At 50.5% G+C, this 25,579-nt stretch overlaps 3 protein-coding genes across 6 annotated transcripts in view; 2 read left to right on the top strand and 1 right to left on the bottom strand.

Annotated features, from left to right (window-relative positions):
- The window catches only part of emid1 (EMI domain containing 1), a 42,034-nt gene extending 28,422 nt beyond the window's left edge, over positions 1-13,612 (top strand). Inside the window, 14 exon segments of the mRNA XM_084695125.1 lie at positions 1,581-1,670; positions 1,878-1,939; positions 2,047-2,173; positions 2,847-2,891; positions 3,178-3,285; positions 6,541-6,639; positions 8,186-8,275; positions 8,717-8,769; positions 8,872-8,934; positions 9,047-9,091; positions 9,288-9,332; positions 11,319-11,403; positions 12,220-12,317; positions 12,320-13,612. Coding sequence (XP_084551251.1) covers positions 1,581-1,670; positions 1,878-1,939; positions 2,047-2,173; positions 2,847-2,891; positions 3,178-3,285; positions 6,541-6,639; positions 8,186-8,275; positions 8,717-8,769; positions 8,872-8,934; positions 9,047-9,091; positions 9,288-9,332; positions 11,319-11,403; positions 12,220-12,317; positions 12,320-12,355 — 1,046 coding nt within the window. The 3' untranslated portion in view covers positions 12,356-13,612.
- Positions 13,163-15,640, bottom strand: rhbdd3 (rhomboid domain containing 3). 2 transcript variants are annotated; one of them, XM_084695127.1, is made up of 6 exons: positions 15,274-15,640; positions 14,804-15,187; positions 14,579-14,705; positions 14,172-14,435; positions 13,825-13,996; positions 13,163-13,734 (listed from the first exon to the last, which is right to left on the bottom strand). In XM_084695127.1, exons 1-5 carry the CDS (start codon positions 15,428-15,430, stop codon positions 13,828-13,830), a joined length of 1,101 nt encoding a protein of 366 aa, XP_084551253.1. In that variant the 5' UTR covers positions 15,431-15,640; the 3' UTR covers positions 13,163-13,734; positions 13,825-13,827. The 2 variants fall into 2 exon arrangements, with proteins under 2 accessions (XP_084551253.1, XP_084551252.1); XM_084695126.1 differs by having other exon boundaries at positions 13,163-13,996.
- Positions 15,641-15,985: 345 nt separating this feature from the next.
- On the top strand, positions 15,986-24,951 carry ewsr1b (EWS RNA-binding protein 1b). 3 transcript variants are annotated; one of them, XM_084694833.1, is made up of 17 exons: positions 15,986-16,098; positions 16,842-16,878; positions 16,995-17,046; positions 17,233-17,380; positions 17,600-17,614; positions 17,890-18,088; positions 18,270-18,541; positions 18,775-18,943; positions 21,186-21,223; positions 21,939-21,971; positions 22,100-22,215; positions 22,976-23,105; positions 23,222-23,332; positions 23,450-23,576; positions 23,673-23,773; positions 24,004-24,274; positions 24,550-24,951. In XM_084694833.1, exons 1-17 carry the CDS (start codon positions 16,083-16,085, stop codon positions 24,584-24,586), a joined length of 1,872 nt encoding a protein of 623 aa, XP_084550959.1. In that variant the 5' UTR covers positions 15,986-16,082; the 3' UTR covers positions 24,587-24,951. The 3 variants fall into 3 exon arrangements, with proteins under 3 accessions (XP_084550959.1, XP_084550958.1, XP_084550960.1); XM_084694832.1 differs by having other exon boundaries at positions 17,230-17,380; XM_084694834.1 differs by lacking the exon at positions 17,600-17,614 and having other exon boundaries at positions 17,230-17,380.
- The last annotated feature ends 628 nt before the right edge of the window (positions 24,952-25,579 follow it).

Below are 25,579 nucleotides of genomic sequence, written 5' to 3'. Positions count from 1 at the left end.
GTTTACATCTGTGGTGCATGTGTGTTGTGTGCGTGTGTTTACAAGTGGGGTGTGTGTGTGTGCGGGCGTGTGAGTCTCTTCTCTCTGCCGTCTGCAGGTGTGTGTGTGTGTCTCTTCTCTCTGCAGTCTGCAGGTGTGTGTGTGTGTCTCTTCTCTCTGCAGTCTGCAGGTGTGTGTGTGTGTCTCTTCTCTCTGCAGTCTGCAGGTGTGTGTGTCTCTTCTCTCTGCAGTCTGCAGGTGTGTGTGTGAGTCTCTTCTCTCTGCAGTCTGCAGGTGTGGTGTCGTGGTGTGTGTGATCACAGTCTTGGCTAGTGGACACCCTGCTCTGGGTGGACACACAGAGAGAGATGCCGTCTGGCCACTAATGAGGTGCTGAGCCAACCTGGGTCTGCTGTTGGTGTCTGGAGCACCTGAGCTGTCCAGACCCAGACCCAGACCCCCACCTGTCCAGACCAGACCAGGCCCAGACCCAGACCCTGACCCAGACCCAGACCCAGGCCCAGACCCAGACCCAGACCCAGACCCAGACCCAGACCCAGACCCAGGCCCAGACCCAGACCCAGACCCAGACCCAGACCCTGACCCTGACCCTGACCCTGACCCAGACCCAGACCCAGACCCAGACCCAGACCCAGGCCCAGACCCAGACCCAGACCCAGACCCAGACCCTGACCCTGACCCTGACCCAGACCCAGACCCAGACCCAGACCCAGACCCAGACCCAGACCCAGACCCTGACCCTGACCCAGACCCAGACCCAGGCCCAGACCCAGGCCCAGACCCAGACCCCCACCTGGGCTGTCCAGACTAGACCCAGACCCAGATCAGTCCATTCAGAACATCCCCTAGCCCGGCGACACAAACTCCCACACTCCATAAAATGAAGTCAAGGAGGAGCCGGGAGGAGAGTGTCCATGCTCTGGCTACAAGGAGCCTATTGTTCCTGTCCGCACCCCCCTCTCTCTCTCCTACTCCCCTCCCTCTCCCTCTCCTCCCTCTCCCTCTCCCTCTCCCTTTCCCTCTCCCTCTCCCTCTCCCTCTCCCTCTCCCTCTCCCTCTCCCTCTCCCTCTCCCTCTCACTCTCCCTCTCCCTCTCCCTCTCCCTCTCCCTCTCCCTCTCCCTCTCCCTCTCACTCTCCCTCTCCCTCTCCCTCTCCCTCTCCCTCTCCCTCTCCCTCTCCCTCTCCCTCTCCCTCTCCCTCTCCCTCTCCCTCTCTCTCTCTCTCTCTCTCTCTCTCCCTCTCTCTCTCTCCGCAGCAGAGCATTTTCACCCAGTAGAAAGAGGGGCCAGATGAGAGCAGCTTGGGGAAACAGAGCTTTTTGTGCTGGAAGGAGTCGACACAGAGGCAATGATGAGGCGATGATGAGGCAGGATTTATGATGACTGTGTGCCAGTCAGAACAGAGCCAGGGGCCTAGTCTGGCATGAGCCCCAGGCCTCTACCATCTACCCTGTGCCCTCCAGGCCTCTGCCCTGTACCCTGTACCCTCCAGGCCTCCAGCCCTCTACCCTCTGCCCTCTACCCTTCATCCATCCAGCCCTCTGCCCTGCACCCCTAACCTCCTCCTCCTCCTGTGCAGAGACAGCGAACCAGCTGCTGTCTCAGGAGGCTGTGAGGAAGCCGTCCACGCTCCGACGTCCTCCTGCCCGCGCCGGAGAGCCCTCCTCCAGTAGGACACCTCCTCCTCCTGCCTCTCTCTCTGTCTGTCATACACCTCTCTCTCTCTCTCTCTCTCTCTCTCTCTCTCTCTCTCTGTCTCTCTCATGCAACTCTCTCATACACCTCTCTCTCTCTCTCTCTCTCTCTCTCTCATACACCTCTCTGTCTCTCTCTCTCTGTCTCTCATACACCTGTTTTTCTCTCTTTGTGATTTCAGGTTGTCTCAACTGCAGTCGAATCACAGCCCTGACTGACCGACTCAGCTCCCTTGAAGCCAAGGTACACACACACACACGGTCCACTATGGGCAGAGCTTCACTTTATTAATCGCCACGGAAATTCAAATGTTCAAAGTGTAACTGACTGTCTGTCTGTCTGTCCACCAGGTCCTGCTGCTGTCTGTTCCTGCCTCCTCACAGCTTCCCCTCCAGGGAGAAGGAGGAACAGCACCAGACTCCTCTCTCCTGGGGGTCACGCAGGCTAAAGGGGCCCCAGGAGAGCAGGGGCCCGCAGGTATGTTTCCCTCAGACGGAGGTCGAGGGTCGCCCTGGTCAGGCGCACAGGCTCGTCTGTGACCAACGCACAAAGACAAAACACTCAGTCATGGTGGAGAGAGGAGGGAGAGACTGTCGTTTCCTCCCTGATGTTCCTCCTTACCTGCTCTCCCTGCACCCGTATCCTGTTTCCTCTGTCCCACCCGCACACACGCCTTTCCTCCGCTGGATCCGGTCTGTGCTGCTCACTTCCAGGGTTGTGAGGGTGTGTGGAGAAGAGAGAGCCCTCCAGGACATGAGCCTCTCCATGGCTGGAGCACAGCCAGGCCCTGGGCTGCAGCGAGGCCGTCTGGGTGCTGGGCCTCTCTAAGGCCTCTCAATAGCGGATCAGTTTCCATCCAATTACCTCTAAATGGGGTTCAGCCACAAGCCCCTCCAGGTTAACATCATCTCTTCCTGGAGTCAGAGAGAGGGAAACAGTCTAACTCTGTTGCCGGGCAGAGAAAGAACGTTTCTACTGAACGGGAGACTAGGTTCAGTTTCCCATGACCGGCCCATGGGCTCTGGTTTGTCTGTAGAGCCCCTCAGATCTCCCCAGACCCCAGGCCTCATCTTCCCAGGCCTCTTTCTCTTAGGCTCCGTCTATGAGCGTGTTCCCGCTCACTAGTGTATCTCTGCTATCTCTCTTCCAGGCCCACAGGGAGAGAGAGGGAGAGATGGCACGCCAGGGAGAGACGGTAAGATTCCGTCCGCACAACCTCCCAAAGATGACCTCACATTACCTCACCTCACGTGACCTCACCTCACGTGACCTCACATTACCTCACGTACCTCACATACCTCACATTACCTCCTTTCACCTCACGTTACCTCACCTCACATTACCTCACCTCACGTTACCTCACATTACCTCACATACCTCACATTACCACCTTTCACCTCACATTATGTCACATTACCTCACATTACCTCACGTTACCTCACGTCACCTCACATTCCCTCCCCTCCCCTCTCTGGCTCCAGGCATGGCAGGATCCCGGGGCCTGCCCGGCCCGGCCGGACCCAGTGGCCCCAGGGGTGAGGCGGGGGTGAAGGGCCCCTTGGGGTCCCCTGGCACCAGGGGACCAGTGGGTAAGACACACACCTGGAGCCAACACTTAGCCAGAGCATGGGAACAGCACAGCCATTACTGACACAGGATTCAGCCGGACACACGAGGAGTTCGCTTTGAACTGTGGGTCAAACAATCTGACCTCGTCTGAGAAGACGCAGTTTGTCAACGACGCCTCATAAAGACTGGCGGGGTCAGTTGCACCCCGGCCAGCCACTTAACCCACTGTGTTTGAACGCACAAAGGTGACAATGTCGGGGGTCTCTCCAGTGTGTGTCACAACCAAAGCCTTGAAACGGGGGTGCTAAAACAGCCCCTCAGCTCCACTCCAGTAAACCCACTCCGAACTTCCTAAAGCAGAATGTTTGCTTTGCTGTGAGGGCGCTCGGTTCTTCCGCAAAACCGCAGTTTCCTCCACGAAAAAAACCATGTCTGCCCTCAGAGAGCTCAGCCAGGTGATGACTTCCAGCACCAGCTCCTACCACGTGTTGACTTTTCAACCGTAGGACTTCCTAAAAACGGCTCGTGCTGATTCAGCACAGGGTTCCCAAAGAGCTGCCAAAATATTTGTTCTTAAACTACACATCGTACCCCGCATGGAAACAGGCCTTCCTGCCCTCTCTGACCCTATGGGCAGGACACACAAGAACACATCAATCTGTGGCTTTTCTCAGATAGTTATATAGTTCTAATAATAATAATAATAAATAACTGTTGGAAAATTGCAGATTCCCCAGGCAGTTCTGACTCAGATGATAATAAAATAAATAGTAATATAACTTTGTCATAACATCTGTTCTAGCGGTAAGCTGAGGGTGTGTCGCTGTGGAACATTTGGGGGGTGGGGGGGGGGGGAGGGAGGGGGGTGGGGGGGGGGGGAGGGAGGGGGGAGGGGGAGGGGTCACCCACCCCCTGTGTTCACATCTGACCCGTCTCTGGGTTGAGATGAGATTTAGAGCAAAACTACCAACTCACATTCTGAAAAGCACCATGTGAATTCAATCTGAAAGGAACATGAGCTGTATAGACAATCTAAGGGTCCTTATGCCTTCCATATGTCCATAGTATTATTGTTTCTCCACAAGCATTCACAGACCGCGCGATGCTTTACATTCCATAATAGGTTCTCCCGAAATGTTTAAGTTCATTTTTATGCCTGTAGCCCAGAAAAGACAAACAGTAACATTGACTGAAAACACGTTTCATGTTTCGGGATCTTGTCAAGAGAACGTTTGGTGGCGAGAGGCACCAAACCTGGATAGAAGAAAAGGAGATGTGATTATGACACCGCAGGAGAGAGTGTGTTCGCTCAGAAGGCCAGGAGAGAGTGTGTTCGCTCGGAAGGCCAGGAGAGAGTGTGTTCGCTCAGAAGGCCAGGAGAGAGTGTGTTCGCTCTGAAGGCCAGGAGAGAGTGTGTTCGCTCAGAAGGCCAGGAGAGAGTGTGTTCGCTCAGAAGGCCAGGAGAGAGTGTGTTCGCTCAGAAGGCCAGGAGAGAGTGTGTTCGCTCAGAAGGCCAGGAGAGAGTGTGTTCGCTCAGAAGGCCAGGAGAGAGAGTGTTCGCTCAGAAGGCCAGGAGAGAGTGTGTTCGCTCAGAAGGCCAGGAGAGAGTGTGTTCGCTCAGAAGGCCAGGAGAGAGAGAGCCATGCTAGCCATGACAGCTGTGTGGTCGTGGTTGATGAGATACCGGAGAGCTTGCGGTTGCCTCGGGTAGTTTTTCCTGAATCAGCGTGAAAACTAGACATTCCTGAGCGGGAGAACCCTGATTTGCCCAACACACACACACACACACACACACTCACACACACACACACACACACACCATCAGTCTGTAGGAAAAACAGCATCTTGTTTGTCTCAACGTCATGCTAGCCGTCATGCTAGCCGTCATGCTAGCCGTCATGCTAGCCGTCATGCTAGCCCACCAGTACACACACTCTGGAGGGGCTCCTTCGAGGGGGCCATGTGTGCCCCCCCGCCCCCCCCGCCCCCCCCCAGCAGAAACACAACACGCTGCAGTGTTTACAGAGGACGAGGTGAGCGGAGTGTGTGTGAGTGTGTGTGTGTGAGTGTGTGTGAGTGTGTGTGTGAGTCTTAATGATCCAGCCGTGTCAGATCCAGCCAGGGCCTCAGGAACAACATTGCTAACGACCCACTTGCTCGCCAAGTCGATGGCGCTAATAAAAATAAGTACGGGACAGCGAAGGTTGCTGTCGCTTGCGTCAATCGGGGGAGAGTGTCATTGTGAGGTTAGGAGACAAACCAGATAGGAGGAGATGGATGATGTGTGCGTGTGTCTGTGCTGGGTGGGGGGGGGGGGGGGGGTCGAGCAGAGCGTTACCTCCGGAAAAGTGCAAACAATGAGGTCAGATATGGTGTGTGTGTGTTTGTGTGTGTGAGGTACTTTGTTTGGGTTTCTGGCTGGTTCAGTTGGGCCAGTGGGACCAGTCACATTTCGGCTCCTTACTCGCCTGTTTTCAGCAACATTAGAAACCATTGAAGGAGGGAAGCAGGAACACATCTAACTCCCACCCCTACACACACACACACACACACACACACACACACACACACACGCACACACACACACACACACACACAGGCAGCGTTTAATTTATTATGCTCCAGCGCTGCTAATGCTCGTCGGCGTTTAATGGTGTTTATTTGAGTTTTCCCAGATCCCCCTGTGTGCTCCCAGCACACTACCATTAAGCCCCCCTCCTGTTAATTAGAGGGGAACACACTCCCCTCTCCCTGTTGAACACACACACACACACACGCCTCCCTGCTGCTGATGTTAGCCTCTCTACTGAACTGCCAAGCACTGCAACCTAATATACTTTGTCTCTCTCTCTCTCTCTCTCTCTCTCTCTCTCTCTCTCTCTCTCTCACACACACATACACACACACTTTTCGTTCTCCACCATCTCTCTCTCTTTCTACCATTCCTTTTCTTTCTCCCCGTCTCCTTTCTGAGTCCACCACCATCCCCCAGACTCACCATCTCAGCGCCATCACACCGAGCCTGGTCACCATGAAGCTTGGTCACCATGGAGCCTGGTCACCATGGAGCCTGGTCACCATGGAGCCTGGTCACCATGGAACCTGGTCACCATGGAACCTGGTCACCATGGAGCCTGGTCACCATTGAGCCTGGTCACCATGGAACTTGGTCACCATGGAGCCTGGTCACCATGGAGCCTGGTCACCATGGAGCTTGGGCAGGTTAGTCTCTTGCTTCTCCAGAGCTGTGACCGGTCTGTCGTCCTTCTCCTCAGGCCCCCGTGGCCCCCCCGGGCTCCCTGGAGAGAAGGGTATGCCTGGGCCCCCCGGCCCCCCTGGCCCCCCAGCACCCGGCATCCCAGAGTCAGAGCGTGGTGAGTTAAGAGCCCCTGCACCTCCACACACACACACACACAAACACACTATAAACACTTTCCCTGCTGCTGTAGCGTGCTTCAACTGCTTCAGGGACTATCAGTCTACACACTACTGGTTCAGCTCTTTACTCTGTGGGCTGAATGCTCCGTTTCAGTCTGTGTGTCTTCACACCCCAGTATTATGGGCCTGGACTCGTCCCAAAGCAGAGAATCCAGATGTGAAGTCCATCCTTGTCAGACCAGCACCCTCATCCACTCCCCTCACACACACACACACACACACTCATACAGACACACTCCTCGCAATAGGTGGTCTCTTTCTGGGCCACAGCACAGGAAGTGACCTCATTCTGCACAGACTCGGTTTGCGATGGCTGCAGTCTGAGCTGCAGAGAGACAGGAACAGAGAGAGGGTTCGGCAGGCAGGATCCTACCTTCTTAACAGTCTTGAAAGCGTCGCTGTAAGGTGGACTGGTGGCTGCAAAACCTGCATCAAAGTTCCCCCAGATCTGAGAAGGCGGAGATATCCAAGAAGACTCCAACGTCACAAGCTGGGACAAGGACCTGTCCACCGGTGATGTCACTCAACCTCTTCCAGATGTGTTGAGCTCTCAGCTGAGGAGGAGGAGGGAGAGGGGGAAGAGGGAGGGGGGAGAAGGAGATGGGGGAGAAGGAGATGGGGGAGAGGGGGGGGGAGAAGGAGATGGAGGAGAAGGAGATGGAGGAGAAGGAGATGGGGGAGAAGGAGATGGGGGAGAAGGAGATGGAGGAGAAGGAGATGGAGGAGAAGGAGATGGGGGAGAAGGAGATGGAGGAGAAGGAGATGGAGGAGAAGGAGATGGAGGAGAAGGAGATGGAGGAGAAGGAGATGGGGGAGAAGGAGATGGAGGAGAAGGAGATGGAGGAGAAGGAGATGGAGGAGAAGGAGATGGAGGAGAAGGAGATGGAGGAGAAGGAGATGGGGGAGAAGGAGATGGGGGAGAAGGAGATGGAGGAGAAGGAGATGGAGGAGAAGGAGATGGAGGAGAAGGAGATGGGGGAGAAGGAGATGGAGGAGAAGGAGATGGGGGAGAAGGAGATGGAGGAGAAGGAGATGGGGGAGAAGGAGATGGGGGAGAAGGAGATGGAGGAGAAGGAGATGGAGGAGAAGGAGATGGGGGAGATAGGGTTAGAGCCTGGCTCCGCTCCTCTCTGTGTCAGAGCAGAGGCAGGTAGAGAGGAGGAGGACAGCTAACTAACCCCAACCCTGTCTGAGGACAGAAGAGGACTGAACAGATGCTGGACAAGGAAAGTGTAAATGTGTGACAGGAAAATAAACTGATTGGCCTTTCAGTGTGTGCTGGACAACTGACTATCTGGTCTCATATCAAGACTATATACATTTATGACCTATGTGAAATAAAGCCTTCATACTGAATTTACTGAAACAAGACTTTTAACCGGTTACCTTGACATTAATGTGCTAGCATTGCCCCCTGCTGGCGATGACAGCAATAGCAGTGACAACGTTTCACCACATTGTCCATTGGCGTGTTTGCTCCAGGTCAGGGCAAAGATCACTTCATATCCAACACCTTCCTCGACCAAAGAGGTAAACCTATGCCTGGCCCTCAGGGACCCCCTGGGCCTGCTGGTGAGTCTGCCCGTCTGTCTGCCTGTCTGCCTGCTTGCCTGCCCGTTTGCCTGTCTGCTTGCTTGCCTGCCTATCTGTTTGGTTATCCATCCCTCAATTTTTCTGTCTCAGTCTCTTTCTCTCTCAGTCTCTCTCTCTCTCTCTCTCTCTCTCTCTCTCTCTCTCAGTCTCTCTCTCTCTCTCTGTCTCTCTCTGTCTCTCTCTGTCTCTGTCTCTGTCTCTGTCTCTCTCTGTCTCTCTCTCAGTCTCTCTTTCTCTCTCTCTCTCTCTCTCAGTCTCTCTCTCTCTCTCTCTGTCTTTAAGCATTACTACAAGCAGACACCACAGCACCTACATAACTAAGAACTCTCCATAGTGCAGTCTAGAAGCTTATCTAGTGCTGTGTAGAAGCAGACCCTTCCAGCTCTCTGCTGACAGCCATGTCTCTGCCTTGTCCCCCAGGGCCCCCAGGCCCCCAGGGGCCCGTTGGCCCCCCCGGCCCCGCTGGACAGAACGTAAGCTTTGTCTGTGAACTGTGCAGAAAGAAATGTAACATTTGAAATGTCGTGAGGTGTCACGGCTCTTAATGTCTGATTCTTCTCTCTGTCTGCCTGCAGGGCAAGGCAGGGGCCCCTGGGACACAGGGCCCCGTGGGGCCTAAAGGGGAGCGAGGAGAGAGGGTGAGTAACATCGGCAGGTCCCTCCCCCCCCCCCTCAGTCTCCCCCCCTCAGTCTCCCCCCGGTCTTCCACCTCCAGATGTTCAAACATCTAACCTGAGTTTGGCTTTCCAGGGTTCTCTGGGTCATCCAGGAGAGAGAGGCTTCAGAGGAGAGCATGTAAGCTACACATCTTCTTTTTCCAACACAGTTTTACTTTGCGCTGTGGCTTAGTAAACACAAGACTCCTTGTGACCACTTCTGATCCTTGATCTTTTGCTAAGCTTTCGAGAGAAAGTCAGTATTTGCACGTTGCTTGGGATGGTTCAGCATCCTCTAAATGAATATTGTGTGATTGTAAATTGTTTCCCCGCAGGGTGCTCCTGGACCCAAAGGGGAGCCGGGGGACAAGGGTCTGCCGGTAAGGATGAGGGGGTTGGATGAGGGGGTTGGATGAGGGGGTTGGATGAGGGGGGTTGGATGAGGGGGTCGGATGACTCCCAGAGTGGGGCTCATCCTTTCACTGGTCTCATCACAGCTGACGTCAGAGTGTTCATTTAACAGCTGGAGTCTTCGTTTGACTTGTTGGGTGTTTATATACTGTTGGTGCACTCCTTAATGACACAGACCTGTTTGAGGTCACTCCTGGTGTTACATGAACCCTCTGTTGACGTTTGCTGTGCGCTGGGGGGAGTGAGAGACTGTGAATGTCTCTACTTTAAAAGACATGGATGTCCTCTCTGTCTAATCTCTAACTTTTCTTTCTTTTTACAAGAACAATCTGAATGTAAGATATTTTCATTGTTAACCATGAATTCCCACGACATTGAATGAGTTATGTGGTCATTGTCAAGATCTCTGTCCAGTCACCAGCATTACAGTGTCCCCTGTCCACTGTCTTGTGCAGTCTTGCAGTGTTTAATGGCATGCAGGATATTCATCTGCTTTGAAAAACAAAATCAAGTACTTGTGTGTGGTATATGTTGGTGTGATGATGTTGTGGTGTTGTGATTGCTATGGTGTTGTGGTTGCTATGGTGTTGTGGTTGTCATGGTGTTCTGGTCCTTGGGGTGTGTCCTGGCTCTCACCCCGTCACATCACTGTCCTGTTCCCACGCCAACGCCGTCTGAGTCCCTCTGCTAGCTGCTGTCTCCATGGCGACCAGTCACAGTCACACCTCTGTCTTTGGCATATACACTCACACACACACACACACACACATCTGGTTCTTAACTCTACATGTGAGTGGAGAAGAGATACAACTACAAATAACTAGTTATACACAGTACATTTTACACACACACACACACTCTCTCTCACACACACGTCTAGTTCTTTTACAAACATTTTGGCCTTACTGTAGATATAAACGTATGATGAATATAACAACAGATGAAAACATAAGTATAAAATCCCATGGATTAATTGCCAATAAATACTCCATTTACTGTGGAATGTATATGCCAAATCTCACTCTTAAGTTGAGCTAGAGGGGCAGTAAGGGTGTGTTAGTGCTGGGTGTATGGGTTAGAGTGAACCAGGGGTTAGAGATGGAAGTGGATACAGCTATCCTCCAGTGTCCCACAATGCATGGCGGCATCGGTCCTACAACAGGCACTGTCTACCATTTCTCTCTTGCAAGACTGACACATCAACTGTTTATCACTGTGGGAAATGTCCGCACTAACTCATGGACACATGAACACCTTGCATGTGTGTTTTGACCAAAACGAGAATGATTTTAACAGATAATATGACCTAACATCATCTATTCACTGCACGTCATCATCAGTCATCTCCATGGACCATGCTTGCTTGTGTCTGTGTCTGACTCTTGTGTTCACAATTTCATGTTTATTCTTCATAGAATGACTTCTAAAGCTGTTATGATAAACAGGAATCAAATAATTATAAGATATTCAACCAATAAATAATCTTGTAAAAGATGATTGTCATCACCCCATGAGATACCTGTAGTGACCACACCAATTTCTTAAGTGATCAGTGTCAAACCAGTGTTATCGAAACCTTGTAAAAGCTTGCTTGGTCCCATAGTGGCACACTGTATGTAATGTGGATAGCATGATTTCAACTTGATCCAGCCTTGATCCAGTCGGCTCCACTCTGTTTCCCCGACAACATGGACGCACTGTGACGAGCATGTTGTCATGGTCAGCATGGCTTCGATTGGCCAGGGGACGACTGCATGAGAACGAGGACCAATGAGAGATGTCGGGGAGAGGTGGGGGGAGGGGCATAACTTGGGGGGGGGCTCCGTGCGTGACTTGTATGTTTAACCTGCTAACTGCTGAAATGTATTGACCGAGTGACGGGAATGACTTGGCATCTTGGCGAGCTGTCGTTTGGCTTGTGCTCTTTACCTTGACGGCTGTATCTGTGTCCACAGGGGGACGGCATACATCAGATCAGAGAGGCCCTGAAGATCTTAGCCGAGAGGGTTTTAATCCTCGAGACTATGATTGGTATCCATGGTGAGTAGGAGGTAGGAGGCAGGGTCAGCCTTAGGGGTCAGGGGTCAGACCAGGGGTCAGGGGTCAGACCAGGGGACAGATCAGGGGACAGGGGACAGGATAGGGGCCGGGGGACAGGACAGGGGCCGGGGGGGGCGTGTGCAGAGCCAAGAAACCCCCCAAGACGTGTCCTGGTTCAGCCCACCTCCCTTCACCCCGTGCCCTCTGTCGATGTGCTCTGATAGGACCTTAGCTTGCAGATGTTCCAAGACTTGCAGGCAGACCTGGAGCTTCTGGCTCGCAGGGTCACTCTGCTGGAGGCTATCATCTGGCCAGGTAACCCTGGGAACCCCTCACCCTCACCTTGGCCTCCTTCGGCCTCTTACATCAGATAAGATATAATCAATAGATCAACAGATAATATAAGATCAAGCTTCATTCTTCCTGAAGGAAATTATTGTGCCAGAGATTGCTCGAAGGTTATAGCACTGCCCAAAAATAACAGTATTAAGAATAGAAAAAACGACATTGTAGTAGAATAGCAAGACAGCTCTCCAGCTGTAAGTACAGCAGGCCCAGGGTTAGCTGGGCAAGAAGACACACTGGTAACACGGCAGATCCAGGGGCTGGTAACAAGCACACCGATATGCCTACAGGAAATAGTAGATTTCTACACATAACGATTACGATAAGGAAAAAGGTGAATTTACGCTACATGAGCGAAAAGTAATATATAATATAAACACATAACACACTTTGTTAACGGTGAAGTGATTTGTGTGTGAATACTGTTGGTGGATAGGGTGGCCTGGCCCAAACTGTGTCTCTCTCCAACAGAGCCTGATCTGGGGTCCGGAGACGGCCCGTTTGGTACAGAACCCCCAGGGTTCTACAGGGGCAAGAGGGCCGGAGTCCTGCCCCACCGCCCCCCCTCCCCCCTCTGTCCTCGGACACCAAGCTTCTGGGGAAGTAGCGCCCCCTGGTTGTCCCTGAGGATCCCAGGCAGTGCCGACCTCCCCCCTCCCCCCTCCCCGATCTGATACTACCTGTTCCATCGGGCTGTACCATCAGATGAAGAGCGTGTGTGTGTGGGGGGGGGGGTGCCTCAGGGAAACTCCACTGACGCTCCATAGTCTACCTGTACCACCCTCCGGTCCCTCAGCCCCACCCCCGTCCCTGTACACCCAGTGTCTCCTCCCGTGTCGCTGTCCCGTGGCCGGGGCTCACAGGAAACCATGTCACCACATTCATGACACATCAGAGGAAAAGCTGATATGGAATATCTCTAGTGGTGCTCGTTTAACTGAAAGCAGGCCTGGACAATGAGGGTGGTTAGATGAGAGCGAGGCGAGAGAGAGAGGGGCGAGAGGCATCAGAAAAGACAGGCAGCCTCTGAAGATTTGCCTGGACGATCACACTGTCTCTGAAATCTCCAAGGTTTACTTATTTAAATATTTTTGAGCATGTACAGTTTTCAGGACACCAAAACACAAACCTCTTCTCTCATATTCTTTTTTTTGTTTGTTATATTTCCATTATATTGTTTTACCTATGTAGTGCACTATAAAGATGAAGACGGCACAAACCTTGCTGAGATTCATATTAAAAGGTGTACGTTCAAACTAGTTCAGACAGTTATGTGGTAACTGCTTTACCACCTTGATTTGTTTTGAGAATTTGTATTTACATTCTGCAGTGAGATACAAGAAATTGCAAGAAGTATAGTGTTAATGTTGTCTTCACGTAGCAGTTTTTTAGACAGAGTTACAACAACATGAAACCCTGTATTACAAAAATATTTAATTTAAACACAGCAGTCCTCTCCTATTTGTATGAAATAGTACCACAATATCCCCCAGCATGGTAAAACTATTACATCATAGAGCAGCTTCTCTCACAAGCACAGACACACCGACCAGGAGTTCAAACTGTTGACGGAACTTGAAGACATTTCTGTATTATTTCGTACCACTGTGACATTCTTTTTAAGACTGAATTCTCTGTCACAGTAAAAAACAAACAAAAAAAATAGGTTTGATTGTTTCTTATTATATCAAAGTTGTTGTGTTATTTAATGATCAATAGCAGTGCTTCGTTTTGTATGCTGATGTGTGTCATGTAGATGTATGTTCCCACTTGGGCATCTTTCAAATCGCTTGCAAATGTGTTTTGTCTCGAGTAGAACGGTTGACAAAATAAATCATTGTTGAATTGTGTTTCTAAAAGGCCAGTTGTGTCATTACAGTCCTTCCTTCATCAGCAGGTATTTTAATAGTTATATGAACACACGTGTACACGCACACCTCTCTGTTTACTTTAGCCCACAGGGTCCATCAAACAGCTCAGCAAAACCTAAGCATAAAAACACAGTACTTTCTCAAACCCAAGCATAAAACACAGTACTTCCTCAATATCACTTATTCCTCCAGTGTCCTAGCCGACCTCTCAGGTTTGGTGTGGCGGCAGGATGTTCTTCCCTTTCGACGTGACCACCGCTTCCTCCCCAACTCTGCCATCAATCAGCAGGGAGATGGCGCCATCTAGCTGTTTGGAGGCAGCCAATGCCAACACAGCCTTCTCAGTCGGGAAACCCATCTTCTCCAGTTGTTGTAGCCTGAGAGAACAAATAAAAATATACATGTAATCACCTCAACGAAGTAATCTCAAAAGAGCAGCTAAGTCACACACTAGAATGTTTTTTTCTGGAGAAATCATAGGAATTCCTTTTTACAGAAACTGTGATTAAACCTTCAGCGACTAAATGCATGAGCTCTGCACAGCTCCCAGACCTGATAGAGGAAACTGAGGACTTGGGGACCTCCACTTTAGCATGGGGGCCCTCAGGGGCCCCCTGAAGGGAGGCCTGGATCCCCGCCCTCAACATCTGTTCGTCCAGGTGCTGGGCCTCGGACGCTGCAGCTGAACCGTCCAACAACCAATGAGGTGCTGGCCCCGCCCACGACTGTGGGTTCAAGAGGGGGGGGTCTTCCCCGGACGGTCTCCTAGGCAGATCCACCCGCCCCAGTGGGTCCAGCAGGGGGAGGGACCCAGACCTGGAGGGAATTTATAACCAGCAATCAAACGTACAGTTTGGGACAGGTCAAGTTCAGTTAGGGACGGTACTGGGACAGTGAGGAAGTGAGCAGTGTTTGTTGCGAGCCCTGGAGGAGAGCGTGGGCCGACGTGATGTTCTCACCTGTGAGGAGGTCCGTGTGTGGGAAGCCGCAGCCGGGAGGAGGAAGGAATGTAGGTCCACTCAGGAAGGATGTAGAAACCTTTCGCCATCGCTACGCCCTGCAGCTCTGCGACAAAGGACTGCCGATCTCCAGAACAGAAGTTAAGGTGGTTGTTGAAGATGAGCCAACAGAACAGACTGAATCTACATTCGACACACGGAGGAGAAAGAGTAGGAGAAGGATACAGTTGTGCCCTATGCAGATGGCACAGAAGTGTAGGAGGGGAGATGTGTTGGGCAGCAACATCAGGTTGAACAGTAGCAGCAACCAGGGAAGAAACCAAACCGGTATACACCTCAGCATCTTCCTCTGTTTCACCTGGCGGCACTGGGCCGTAAACAGGGCCAGCTGGACGGCTGAGAACCCAGATATCCGACTAGCCTCTCCGCCACCAATAAACAGGAGAAGCGTGTATAGCGGGGGTAATAAGACCATGGACAGGATCGATAGAACGAGGAGAGAGAACGTTCCCCAGCGTCGTTCCTGACACGGTCCGAGCAAGAGCACGAGAAGAGCGTTGTAGAGAAGAGACGGAAGCTCATCGTGACTGACAGCATAGAGTGACAGATCTGAGAGAGGGAGAGTTGAGATGGTTAGAAAACAATCTTGCACGACAGACTTGCTTTTAATCCATGTGGTTTGAGCGTGAGATCACCTCGAAACCCGGGGAACTCTCCTCCAGGTCCTAAACTTAAACTGGCTTGGATGCCTCCAAGCCACATAAGCATCATTGCACTAACTAGGCACGTTGAACCAAGGAAGAAACCGGGTTGATTTGATCCAAACCATAATGACAATACGGGCTCCAACATCGTCAAATAGAGTACTTCGATTCAGAGTTTCATGAGAAGGACAGACGTTACTAATTGTTGTTCGCCCCTGTACATTTACCATTATCTCATTGCCAGCCCTCACTTTAAATAATGACAGATACTTAGCAAACTGCACATCTATAAGCTATCTCACTATCTTGCAAGCATCTGCTAGTGCGTGTCAGTTCCTGTTTGCGTTACATGGGTTGCCAGGTTGGTGACAGGATCGTTTCAGAGCGAATTATGAATATCCAATGACTGTAAAAAGATGACATTCAGTTTCAAGTTGAAAGGAATTCAGTTCCGAACTAATGAATTCAATTTGAATTTATGCTATTCAGATTGTTCTATGTAATTATTAAATTTCAACAATACAAATTAAAATGTGTTTTTCAGATTCCGTCGTTAACGCAATTATTCAAGTTTGGCAGTTCAAGTAAAGTATTCAAATTATTTTTCCGGTGACGCATATTTCTGCCCATAAAAATACACCTCGACGGAAATGGGTTCATTACTTCCGGGGGGCATAGCCTATCGTTGAAGTCGAACCCAGCTGCATTTTATTTAAGTACAAAGTCAGTTACATTCTCTGATCGCGGGTTAGTGGACCAAACTGGCAACTCCAGCAACACTGCACCGACAAGAAACGAAGATGGCGTCTGCTCCGGGTGAGTAACGTTTTTGTCGATATTTTATTCGCTATTTCAGACGGAAAAACTACTGCTCATTGAATAAACTAAATCATTTAAACATTGTTCTAGATGTTATTATGCTCAAATGACTTTCGATCCATAGTTTAGACCGTAAATACACGTTGAATTCCTACAGTCAGAAACAGCCACTACCTCGCCGCCACATAACGAGGGTCTGGGGGAGGGGTGGAGGGGCTAGCGCGGTGCCGCTAGACCTACCATTATTAGGCTAGTTAGCTAGCCAGGCAAATGTTGTTTAAATACATCAGGTATATTTTTGACGAAGCACTAATAATGTCTTGGGGATTAATACATGATTTACCAACATTTGTGTGTCATCTAACGTAGCTAGCTGCGCTGCATACATGCTACTGTTAGCTGGCTAGCTACTAGGTCAAGTTAGCTACTCCGCGCCTTTGGCGGCCTTTTGTAAACGGAGGAAAACGGCGATGCCTTGTTCATTTTCATTCCAAGTTTACAGTACATGCCAGCGTTGACTTCACCTTTTAGCAGTAAGGGTCTCATTTGGGCCATGTTATTGTCCCAAACAATTCGCCCTCGTCAATGGTGTATTACATGTTATGTTGTGCACACGTGCTGAAGGGGATAGCACTAGAAATGTGAATCTGTTAGTTTCAATGTATGTAAAGTCGTAGATGTGTATCTGAAGTATGTTTTTACTGTTCTACCCTTTAATACTATTTCTTCCCTCTTCTCAGATTACAGTTCCTACAACCAAGCCAGCGCACAGCAGGGGTGAGTGTTTACCTTGTAGAGTCCTTAAGATATACGACTTGATAAAGCAAATCGTAAAAATAAAAAAAAGTATAACAGCGAGTTTGTAATATAGTGATCCTTTTGTGTCTGTGCAGCTATGGATCTTACGCTGCTCAGCCTTCACAAGGCTATGGACAGTCTGCCCAGGTAGGTGTGGAAACCAGCTCAACTAGTGTGACCCACTCTCCATCATAGGCTTCCCCTATGATATCCCCTAGGTTATCATATCAATCCAGTTATTTAAATCTCAACAGCAACAATTTAAGCTTAATACTTGACAACCAGCCTATCCTGTGAGTTGATTGATGAGATGGTACCTGTGTGCTCCAGCAGGGTTACAGCCAGCAGGGCTATGGGTCCTATGCCCAGCCGGCTGCAGCTGAGACAGGGTATGCCCAGACTGCAACCCCTGCTGGAGGCTATGCACAGCCCCCCCAGCAGCAGCAACAGTATGGTTCATCCTATGGGCAGCCGGCAGCAGGTCAGTACAATCGTGACTGTACCATGTTTGTGATGTGGGGGTGGTGGGTTTGAGATGTCCACCAAACACCATTAGTCACAGCACTTTTAAGTGTTGGTCTTGTCCTTGTCCTACGGTGTCTTTGTTGTCTATATAAACGTGCCTTCTGACAACCTGTTTTGTGTATTTTGTTTCTTTCTGAAATGCAATCTTTTCTCTTCTGTCACTATCTCGGTCCAGCGGGCAGTAAAACAGGTTCGAGACACCGTTTCCTCTGCATGCATGCACCTCCATTCCACCGCATTGACACCCTCCTCTATGGCTTCACATGAGCATCTGCTCTCACATCTCAGCTTATGCGTCTCACAACCCGCACCACACTATTCCTCCCGTACAACTAAAACAAGCCGGGAAGGGATATCAAAAATACAAATCCTTCTCAAACCAGATTGATTTAAACCCCCCCCCCCTAACCCTGTAGAGTCACTTCCCTCCAGCTCGCTCCTCACCCCTCTGCCTCTTTCCCCCAGCTGGCTATCCTGCAGCCCAGGCGGGCGCCCATGGCTACTCTCAGCCCTCCCAGCTGTACGGGGCCAGCGGCTACGACAGCACCCCAGCGGCAGCTGCTCCGGCGGCGTCCCAGTCGTCTTACGGCTCCCAACCGGGCTACAGCGCCCAGACGGCCTACCCCGGGTACAGCCAGCAGGCTGCCTCCGCTGCTCCCCAGAGGTGAGGGGCTGCTTGTCACAGCAGGAGGGGCACACTCCAGGCACCATACAAGGGAAGCTGCTCGGGAGCGCTTTTGTACTGTGGTGTATTTGACTTACTCCAGTCAGCAGCTCTCTCAGGGCCTCAGTGTGAATCAGTACACTCCTGACTGTGTGTGTGTGTCCTGTGTTTGTTTCCTCAGCTACAACGCCAGCAGCCAGCCGTCGGGCTACAGCCAGAGCAGCTACTCCCAGCAGGCCGCGTACGGCCAGCAGCAGAGCGGCTACCAGGCCCAACAGGGGGGCTACAGCCAGCAGGCAGGCAGTTACCACCAGCAGGCCCCCCCGCAGCAGCAACAGGCCCAGGCCTCCTCCTACCCTCCCCCAGCCTCAGGGTCCTACGGCCAGGCGGCCGCCAGCCAGTACAGCCAGCAGGGAGGACCACAGAGCGGATACGGCCAGTCCAGCCATTACAGTATGATCCCTGTTCCTACCCCATGCTTCTAGCCACGCCCACAGTACTAGTTGATGTTTCTAGCCACGCCCACAGTAGTAGTGTGTGTGTGTGTGTGTGTGGGGGGGGGGGGGATCAGAGCAGAATAGCAGATCAGAAGCGTGTGGTTCTGACAGTACTTCCACAGTATCATGCCTTCAACCGATGTCTTGAGGCAGTTATTTAGATGTGAAAACGACCGTTTGTCTCCTCAGACAACTACCGGCAGGAGGGCCCCGGTAACGGTGCCGGTTACGGCTCTGAGCCGGCAGGTTACCCAGGCTCCGGTGAGAGCCGCGGGCCGGGCCGGGATGGCTTTGACAGGGGAGGCATGATGCACGGCGCCAGGGGGCGCGGAGGAATGGGAGGCCGTGGAGGCTTGAGGTAAGTGGCTCTCCTTGTCACCTGACGCCTCCTCTCCTCCCCCCTCACAGGTGGTGAGGCTAGGCTAGGCAGGGCTGAGGATGGATGGTTCCCTGCCCGTGACACACACAGGTTCTGTCGTTAACCAGCTCAAAGTAAAAAAATTAAATAATAATAATAATCTGGTCCATATGAAAGTTCTCGTGTAGTTTGATTTAATAATCCGAGTATGGTCCTCACGGGCCTCACTAAAAGGAAGAATCCTCCAGAACTATCTAACTCTCAGCCCTGCTGTCTGGCCAAAGGTAAGAAGGGTCAATCTCAGAGTTGGGGCTCACATTTCTGAACAGAGAGCTGGACTTCTAAAGCATTCACTTGGATATTTCCTGTTGCTGTATCCCAGCATTACAGGTACTTAATCAGCAATATTAATGACATCAGCAAAAGAGATGCTGTAGCTTTTCTTGGAAGACTTTGGGTTTTGGCTGGTTTTAGTGACTTGACAGCACGGAAATACTAGAGTTTACCTGAGTTGGAACTATTAAGTAACTTATTTTCTTGAGGGGAAAAATGAAAAGGATCAAAGGTATTTGACTGTCAAATCGTGTTTACACATAAAAAAATTAAATAAAAAACTTACCTCAAGGGTATATTTCCAACAAACATACAGAGTTCAACTACCATCAATTATTTTATAATTATAAATTGTCCTAATTAAGAGTTTTTTGTGTTTGTGTGCTATTTGAGGCACACATGTGACTCAACACATCTGGGAGTTAAAAAGAGAACATTTTACATGCATCCATCACACCTCAGGCTTCCCCCCCCCATAGTAGAACCATGCTCAGCACCTACAACCTGACACATACTGCTCCCCACTCCCTGTCAGCTTCTCTGGGCACCACATTGACTTCACACAGTTCAGTCCAGGCTCATTTGATGCCGTAGTTGAGATCTCGTAGATGAAAGATGAACCGATCTGTTCTAGAGAACCCAGATGATCTGCTCATGCTCAAAGGTGTTTTGCCCTAAACCTTAAGAGTGCGTATGTGTGCTAGTGTGTTTTAAGTGTGTGTTCACCCTATATGGGTGGTGATAATAATTAACATATTTTTACTTAAACACTTAAACATAACGCATTAGCCAAATTTTCTAAATATTCTTACTGTGTATCGGATAATGTTATTGAACCTGTCCTGTTTGGGAAGTTGACAGCTTTTCACAAATTTAGTCTGCCTTTTTAATAAAATGGTTCCAGCCTTAAGATGTATATTCTGTAATTTGATTTGGATAATTTGGCAGACTGGTTTGCGATGGCTTTAACTTCCCTTCAAGACATATTTTCAATGGGAGCATTGTTATTTAATGTCATTTTAATGTGTTTTTCAATTACAAATGTTATCATGTTAAATCACATTCCTTTGAGCACCTTTTTTAACATGCTTTGTCACATTTATACGCTACAGGTGACAGTGACAGCCATTAAAAGCATCTATTCTAGAAAGTACCGGTTCTATGTCGAGGCAGCTGCTTAAACGCAGGACTTGATCAGGTTCTGGTTCCATCATTAACCCAGGAGATGAGATGATGCTCTTTTAAAGGGAAACACTTCCAACTACTGTTATTTCGTATATACTTTGGGAAACATTGTAAAATGGTCTAGTTCATTTGATATTTATTACAATTGTGTAAATTCAAAGTTTTTTTTGTCTTTCACAATGATGTAAAATGTTTTGTATTTATTTTCTATTTCAAAGGTGAATGTAATCACCTGTTTTTTGTCAAATTTCAGATGCATTGCACTTGAGACAAAACATAACGTTTACAGTTCCTCTTAACATTTTTTTTGTTTCAAATGTAAAAATATTTTGTGGTTATCAAGGATGTGTGTACGAACCAGCGTAGAACTATCCCAACATGCATTGCATCTGAAATCTCTTTATCTTTTGTAACAAACACATGGGATTTATCCCATGTTTTCCCAAGGGTGGAAACTAAGTCACTCAGTTATAGCCTTTATCTGCTATTGAACACTGTGGCCCCTCTAGTGAAACACGACCACATAGTTGCTGTTAATTCCCCCCCATTTCCAGTGAACTTCTTTGTCTAGACATTTTTGGGGATGTTTTGAAGTACTGGTAGGCTAGGCAGAACTGTGTTCCTTACCCCCCCCCCCCCCCCCCCACAAGAGCCCCAGAGGCTAAAGGCGTGGAAGGCTGTAAAAAGGGAAATCGGCTTCATTTCTCCATTTATTCCCTCATAGCATCGCTGGAGACAGAGGTGGCTTCAGTAAGCCCGGTGGTAAGTTAACGAGAATTACACTGGCTAGTCCACTCCAGACTTTCAGACTGCTAGAGCATGTTCCGCTCAGGAGTATTCACCTGATTTTAAAACCTTTTACATTGGAGAGCAGGGTCATTTTGTGTTTGGATGGCAACTATATTTATACATATTGATATACATGGTTTATTATGATAAAAAGGAGTAGAGGGGATCCAGATCGGTTGTCTTGACACATCAGTTTTACAAAAGGTTCCCATTTTATTTTTTCACACAAAAGGGTAATCTTGTAGGTTTTTCTATCACTGCTTATGGTAACCTAGAACATAAGGTTTTACAATGAGAATTTAATAAGGAATGACTGCTGCCAAGAGAGGTGTCTGTTTTGAAAATGAATTTGCGGCCGAACATTAAGAGTTGAACCCCCCACCCCTCCAGGTTTTTTTGGGGGTGTTAGTATCTGGTTACAGACTTTTTGATTTCATTCAAATGGCACATTTTTATATTTTAAAAGGGTTTGAGGTATTTTATTTCTTTTTATATCAAAAATCTTCCGTTAAGAGGGAAAGCATGGTCTACCACAAGGTACCATTTTCAAATTTTCCAAAATGTCTTGAGTGTCAACAAGGAGTGTCTGGGATATCACTTATACATACTTGTCAGGAGGTCAAAGGTGGTGGTGCGAGCTGCAGCCTAACGTGTGCCTCCGTCTCTCTCTCTCCCGCCGGGACGACAGGACCCATGGACAACGGAGCAGATCGGGATATGGGTGAGTAGAGGCCTCCAAACACACCTGGAACCATCCAGCCACCACCTGCTGTGTGTGTGTGTGTTGCTGCCCTGGCTGTGTGTGTGTGTGTGTTGCGTGTGTTGCTGACCCTGCTGTGTGTGTCCCAGGGCGCCCCGAGGAGCAGGATGACTCTGAGAACAGCACCATCTACATCACAGGCCTCACTGAGGGTGCCACTCTGGAAACCATGGCCGAGTTCTTCAAACACGTGGGACCCATCAGGGTGAGGAGGGAGAGACTGGAGAGAGAGACTGGAGAGGGAGAGACTGGAGAGGGAGAGACTGGAGAGGGAGAGACTGGAGAGGGAGAGACTGGAGAGGGAGAGACTGGAGAGGGAGAGACTGGAGAGAGAGAGACTGGAGAGAGAGAGACTGGAGAGAGAGAGACTGGAGAGAGAGAGACTGGAGAGAGAGAGACTGGAGAGAGAGAGACTGGAGAGAGAGAGACTGGAGAGAGAGAGACTGGAGAGAGAGAGACTGGAGAGAGAGAGACTGGAGAGAGAGAGACTGGAGAGAGAGAGACTGGAGAGAGAGAGACTGGAGAGAGAGAGACTGGAGAGAGAGAGACTGGAGAGAGAGAGACTGGAGGGAGAGAGACTGGGGGGAGAGAGACTGGGGGGGGAGGGAGAGAGACGGGGGGGAGAGAGAGAGACGGGGGGGAGAGACTGGAGGGAGAGAGAGAGAGAGAGACTGAGGGACACTGGGAGAAGAGGGAGGGACACTGGGAGAAGAGGGAGGGACACTGGGAGAAGAGGGAGGGACACTGGGAGAAGAGGGAGGGACACTGGGAGAAGAGGGAGGGACACTGGGAGAAGAGGGAGGGACACTGGGAGAAGAGGGAGGGAGGGAGGGAGGGAGGGAGGGAGGGAGACTGGGGGAAGAAGACTGGTCTAGGATAAAACCTTACCGTGAACTGTGACCTCCTATTGCGGCCTGGGTGACTGCTGGTGTGGTTCCCATAGTAACAAACCCTTGTTGTTTCAGATGAACCGCAGGCTGGGCCAGCCTGCCATCAACATCTACACAGACAAAGACTCTGGCAAGCCCAAGGGAGACGCCACCCTGTCATACGAAGAGCCGTTCTGTGCCAAAGCTGCTCTGGAACACTTTGATGGTGGGTTACATCGGCAACCGTTCACCTCTCCCCTCGTGGGAAAGCCGGATCTTAAACTGGTCTAGTTAACTGTAACATCTCTCTCTCTCTCTCCTTCCCCCTCTCTCCCGTTCCAGGTAAGGAGTTCCAGGGCCGGAGGCTGAAGGTGTCCATGGCCCGCCGTAAGCCCATGATGGGGGGCATGAGGGGGGGGATGCCCATGAGGGACGGCATGATGGCCCGCGGAGGTATGTCTTCACTCTCGCTTCCTGCTTTCACAGAAACCCTCAGGGTTTACACCAGCCTGTCTCCATCCTGCTCCCTGAGTGACATGCTAAGCCCTGTATGTGTGTGTGTTTTGCCAGGTATGATGGGGCGTGGAGGAGAGCGCGGGGGCTTCGTGCCCCGGGGGGGCCCACGGGGGATGGGTCGAGGGGGGCCCCCGGGGGGCAACATGCAGCAGAGGGCAGGAGACTGGGAGTGTCCTAACCCGTACGTACCCCCATAGATCATCATGATTGTTATTATCCATATACGGGCCCTTGTGATGCGTGCAGGCTGCTGTGGCTCATCAGTGTGGTTCTTTAGGGGCTGTGGGAACCAGAACTTCGCCTGGAGGATGGAGTGTAACCAGTGCAAAGCCCCCAAACCAGAGGGCTTAGGTGGGGGGCCTCCATTCTCTCCCCCTGGTAGGTCACTCTCTCACTCACACACACACACACACACACACACACACACACACACACACACAGACTGCTCCTAGAGGTATGGTTGCTATGCCTGTAGGCCCACATAGACAGACCTCTGCTGTGAGATGCTGGGTCTTCACTGCGTCAGAGCTGACCTCCATGTGAGGACCTGCCCTCCTCCTGTGTGCCCTCTGGCTGTGACTGACGTGTGTTTCTCTCCTCTCCTACAGGAGGCGAGCGAGGCCGGGGGGGCATGGGCATGCGTGGGGGCCGGGGCATGGACCGCGGGGGGCCCGGAGGCCCAGGGGGTCCTGGGTGTCCCGGGGGGCCAGGAGGGTTCCGGGGCGGGTGGGGCGGTGACCGTGGCGGAGGCTTCAGGGGCCGCGGCGGGGGGATGGACCGTGGGGGGTTCCGGGGGGCCAGCAGAGGGGGGCCCCCCATGGACCCCATGGGGGGCAGGGGCCGCAGAGGAATGGGGCCCCCAGGCAAGATGGACATGAGGTGAGGAAACACGCCCAGCGTAGCGCCATGGTGATATCTATTCACCCTAGACGCATAATTCACCCTAGACGCATAATTCACTTGTGCTGCAAAGTGTGTAAAGAGAAACTTAACACCTTGCCTGATAGAGACGTTCATCTGCAGTTGATGGAAAAATATTGATTTTGGTTCAGGTTTTTTTTCGTGACGTGGTCTCCACGGAGACCGGGGGCTGTGTGTGGTGCTGTTCCTCCCCCTCTTCCTCCCCCCTCTTCATGTGTTTTTCTCGTTCCCAGGGACCATCGTCAGGAGCGCAGGGACCGCCCCTACTGAGAAACAAGCAGTTTTGACATTTTCCATTTGGTGCGGGATTAGATTTTTAAAAAGCCATTTTTAATTTATGATTCCATATTTATAAATGGTTAGTGAACTGCTTTAGAAAGACCTGGCGCAGTTTCATTCGACGCATAGACTCATGTTTTTAGTTATTCCTCGTTCTGTTTGCCCTTGGTTTTTTTGATTTAGTCATCTTGACTTGTGCAAGTGTTTTTGCAGTTCTTAGGTGTACAGAATGGTTTAGGACAGTATTGTAAAACGTGACACGTTATATCTTTTTTTATTATTATTGTAATTGCCTAACCCTTTCCCACTACTATGTAATGAACAATTTTGAGAATAAACTTTCCACTCTGATTTGACACCACGACTCATTATTTCCATTGATACTGGCCCCCGGCCAGAGTTGCAGCGCCCAGTGTTGTCCACCAGGTGGTGGTGTTGTATCTCCTGCGTCGAAGCCGAGCGCCGCCGTGATTGGTCGGTTGGTCCCCATCTATTTTGTTGAAGATGTATCAGCTGGAACCAGAGCATGACTAAGCTGGAGTTATTTGAGGACTCCCTAAGCACACTTTAACCTTGTTGTCCCGCTACAGTGCGTTGCCCTCCACTGAAAACCAAACGCTACCTTTTGTCCCTCATGTGTAACAGCCAACATGTGATGTCACAAATCCACATGTGCCACACTAAACAGTCGCCTGATGTCGCGTATAGCAGTCAGCTGCAGAACAGATGTCCTGGCCTTTCTCCCAGAGAAGTTTTTAACTTTGAGGCTGTGCTTCGTTTTTTTTTTTTTTTTTTCGTCCTTCAGGGTTACTGTACAATCCTAAAGTGTTACTCCTAGTCAGACTTAACTGTAGGAATTTGTCATTGAGTTGAGACTTCAATAGATAGCTGTGTGTGTCTTCAGCCCTCTGTGTAAATGAGGACCAGGCATGAGAGGACTTTTGGTGAGGCACAGCTGAGGTCTGGAAGTTGGGTCTAGGATCC

Source organism: Hypomesus nipponensis, chromosome 28 (genome assembly GCF_054491055.1).
Source record: "Hypomesus nipponensis isolate SF chromosome 28, ASM5449105v1, whole genome shotgun sequence".
NCBI classification, from domain to species: Eukaryota; Metazoa; Chordata; class Actinopteri; order Osmeriformes; family Osmeridae; genus Hypomesus; species Hypomesus nipponensis.
Note: the sequence above shows the minus strand (reverse complement) of the source record. Positions and strands in the feature narration are given on the sequence as shown.

What these genes read in the sequence shown, in the direction of transcription:
- ewsr1b (XM_084694832.1), top strand. An exon ending in CAAGCCAGCGCACAGCAGGG is followed by an intron (nt 16,879 to 16,994) that starts GTGAGTGTTTAC and finishes GTGTCTGTGCAG; the next exon opens with CTATGGATCTTACGCTGCTC. An exon ending in CGGAGCAGATCGGGATATGG is followed by an intron (nt 21,972 to 22,099) that starts GTGAGTAGAGGC and finishes TGTGTGTCCCAG; the next exon opens with GGCGCCCCGAGGAGCAGGAT.
- rhbdd3 (XM_084695126.1), bottom strand. Translation starts at nt 15,430, where the DNA reads ATGTTGGAGCCCGTATTGTCATTATGGTTTGGATCAAATCAACCCGGT. An exon ending in CATCTGCATAGGGCACAACT is followed by an intron (nt 14,706 to 14,803) that starts GTATCCTTCTCC and finishes TCTGTTCTGGAG; the next exon opens with ATCGGCAGTCCTTTGTCGCA. An exon ending in TCCTCAGTTTCCTCTATCAG is followed by an intron (nt 13,997 to 14,171) that starts GTCTGGGAGCTG and finishes TTGTTCTCTCAG; the next exon opens with GCTACAACAACTGGAGAAGA.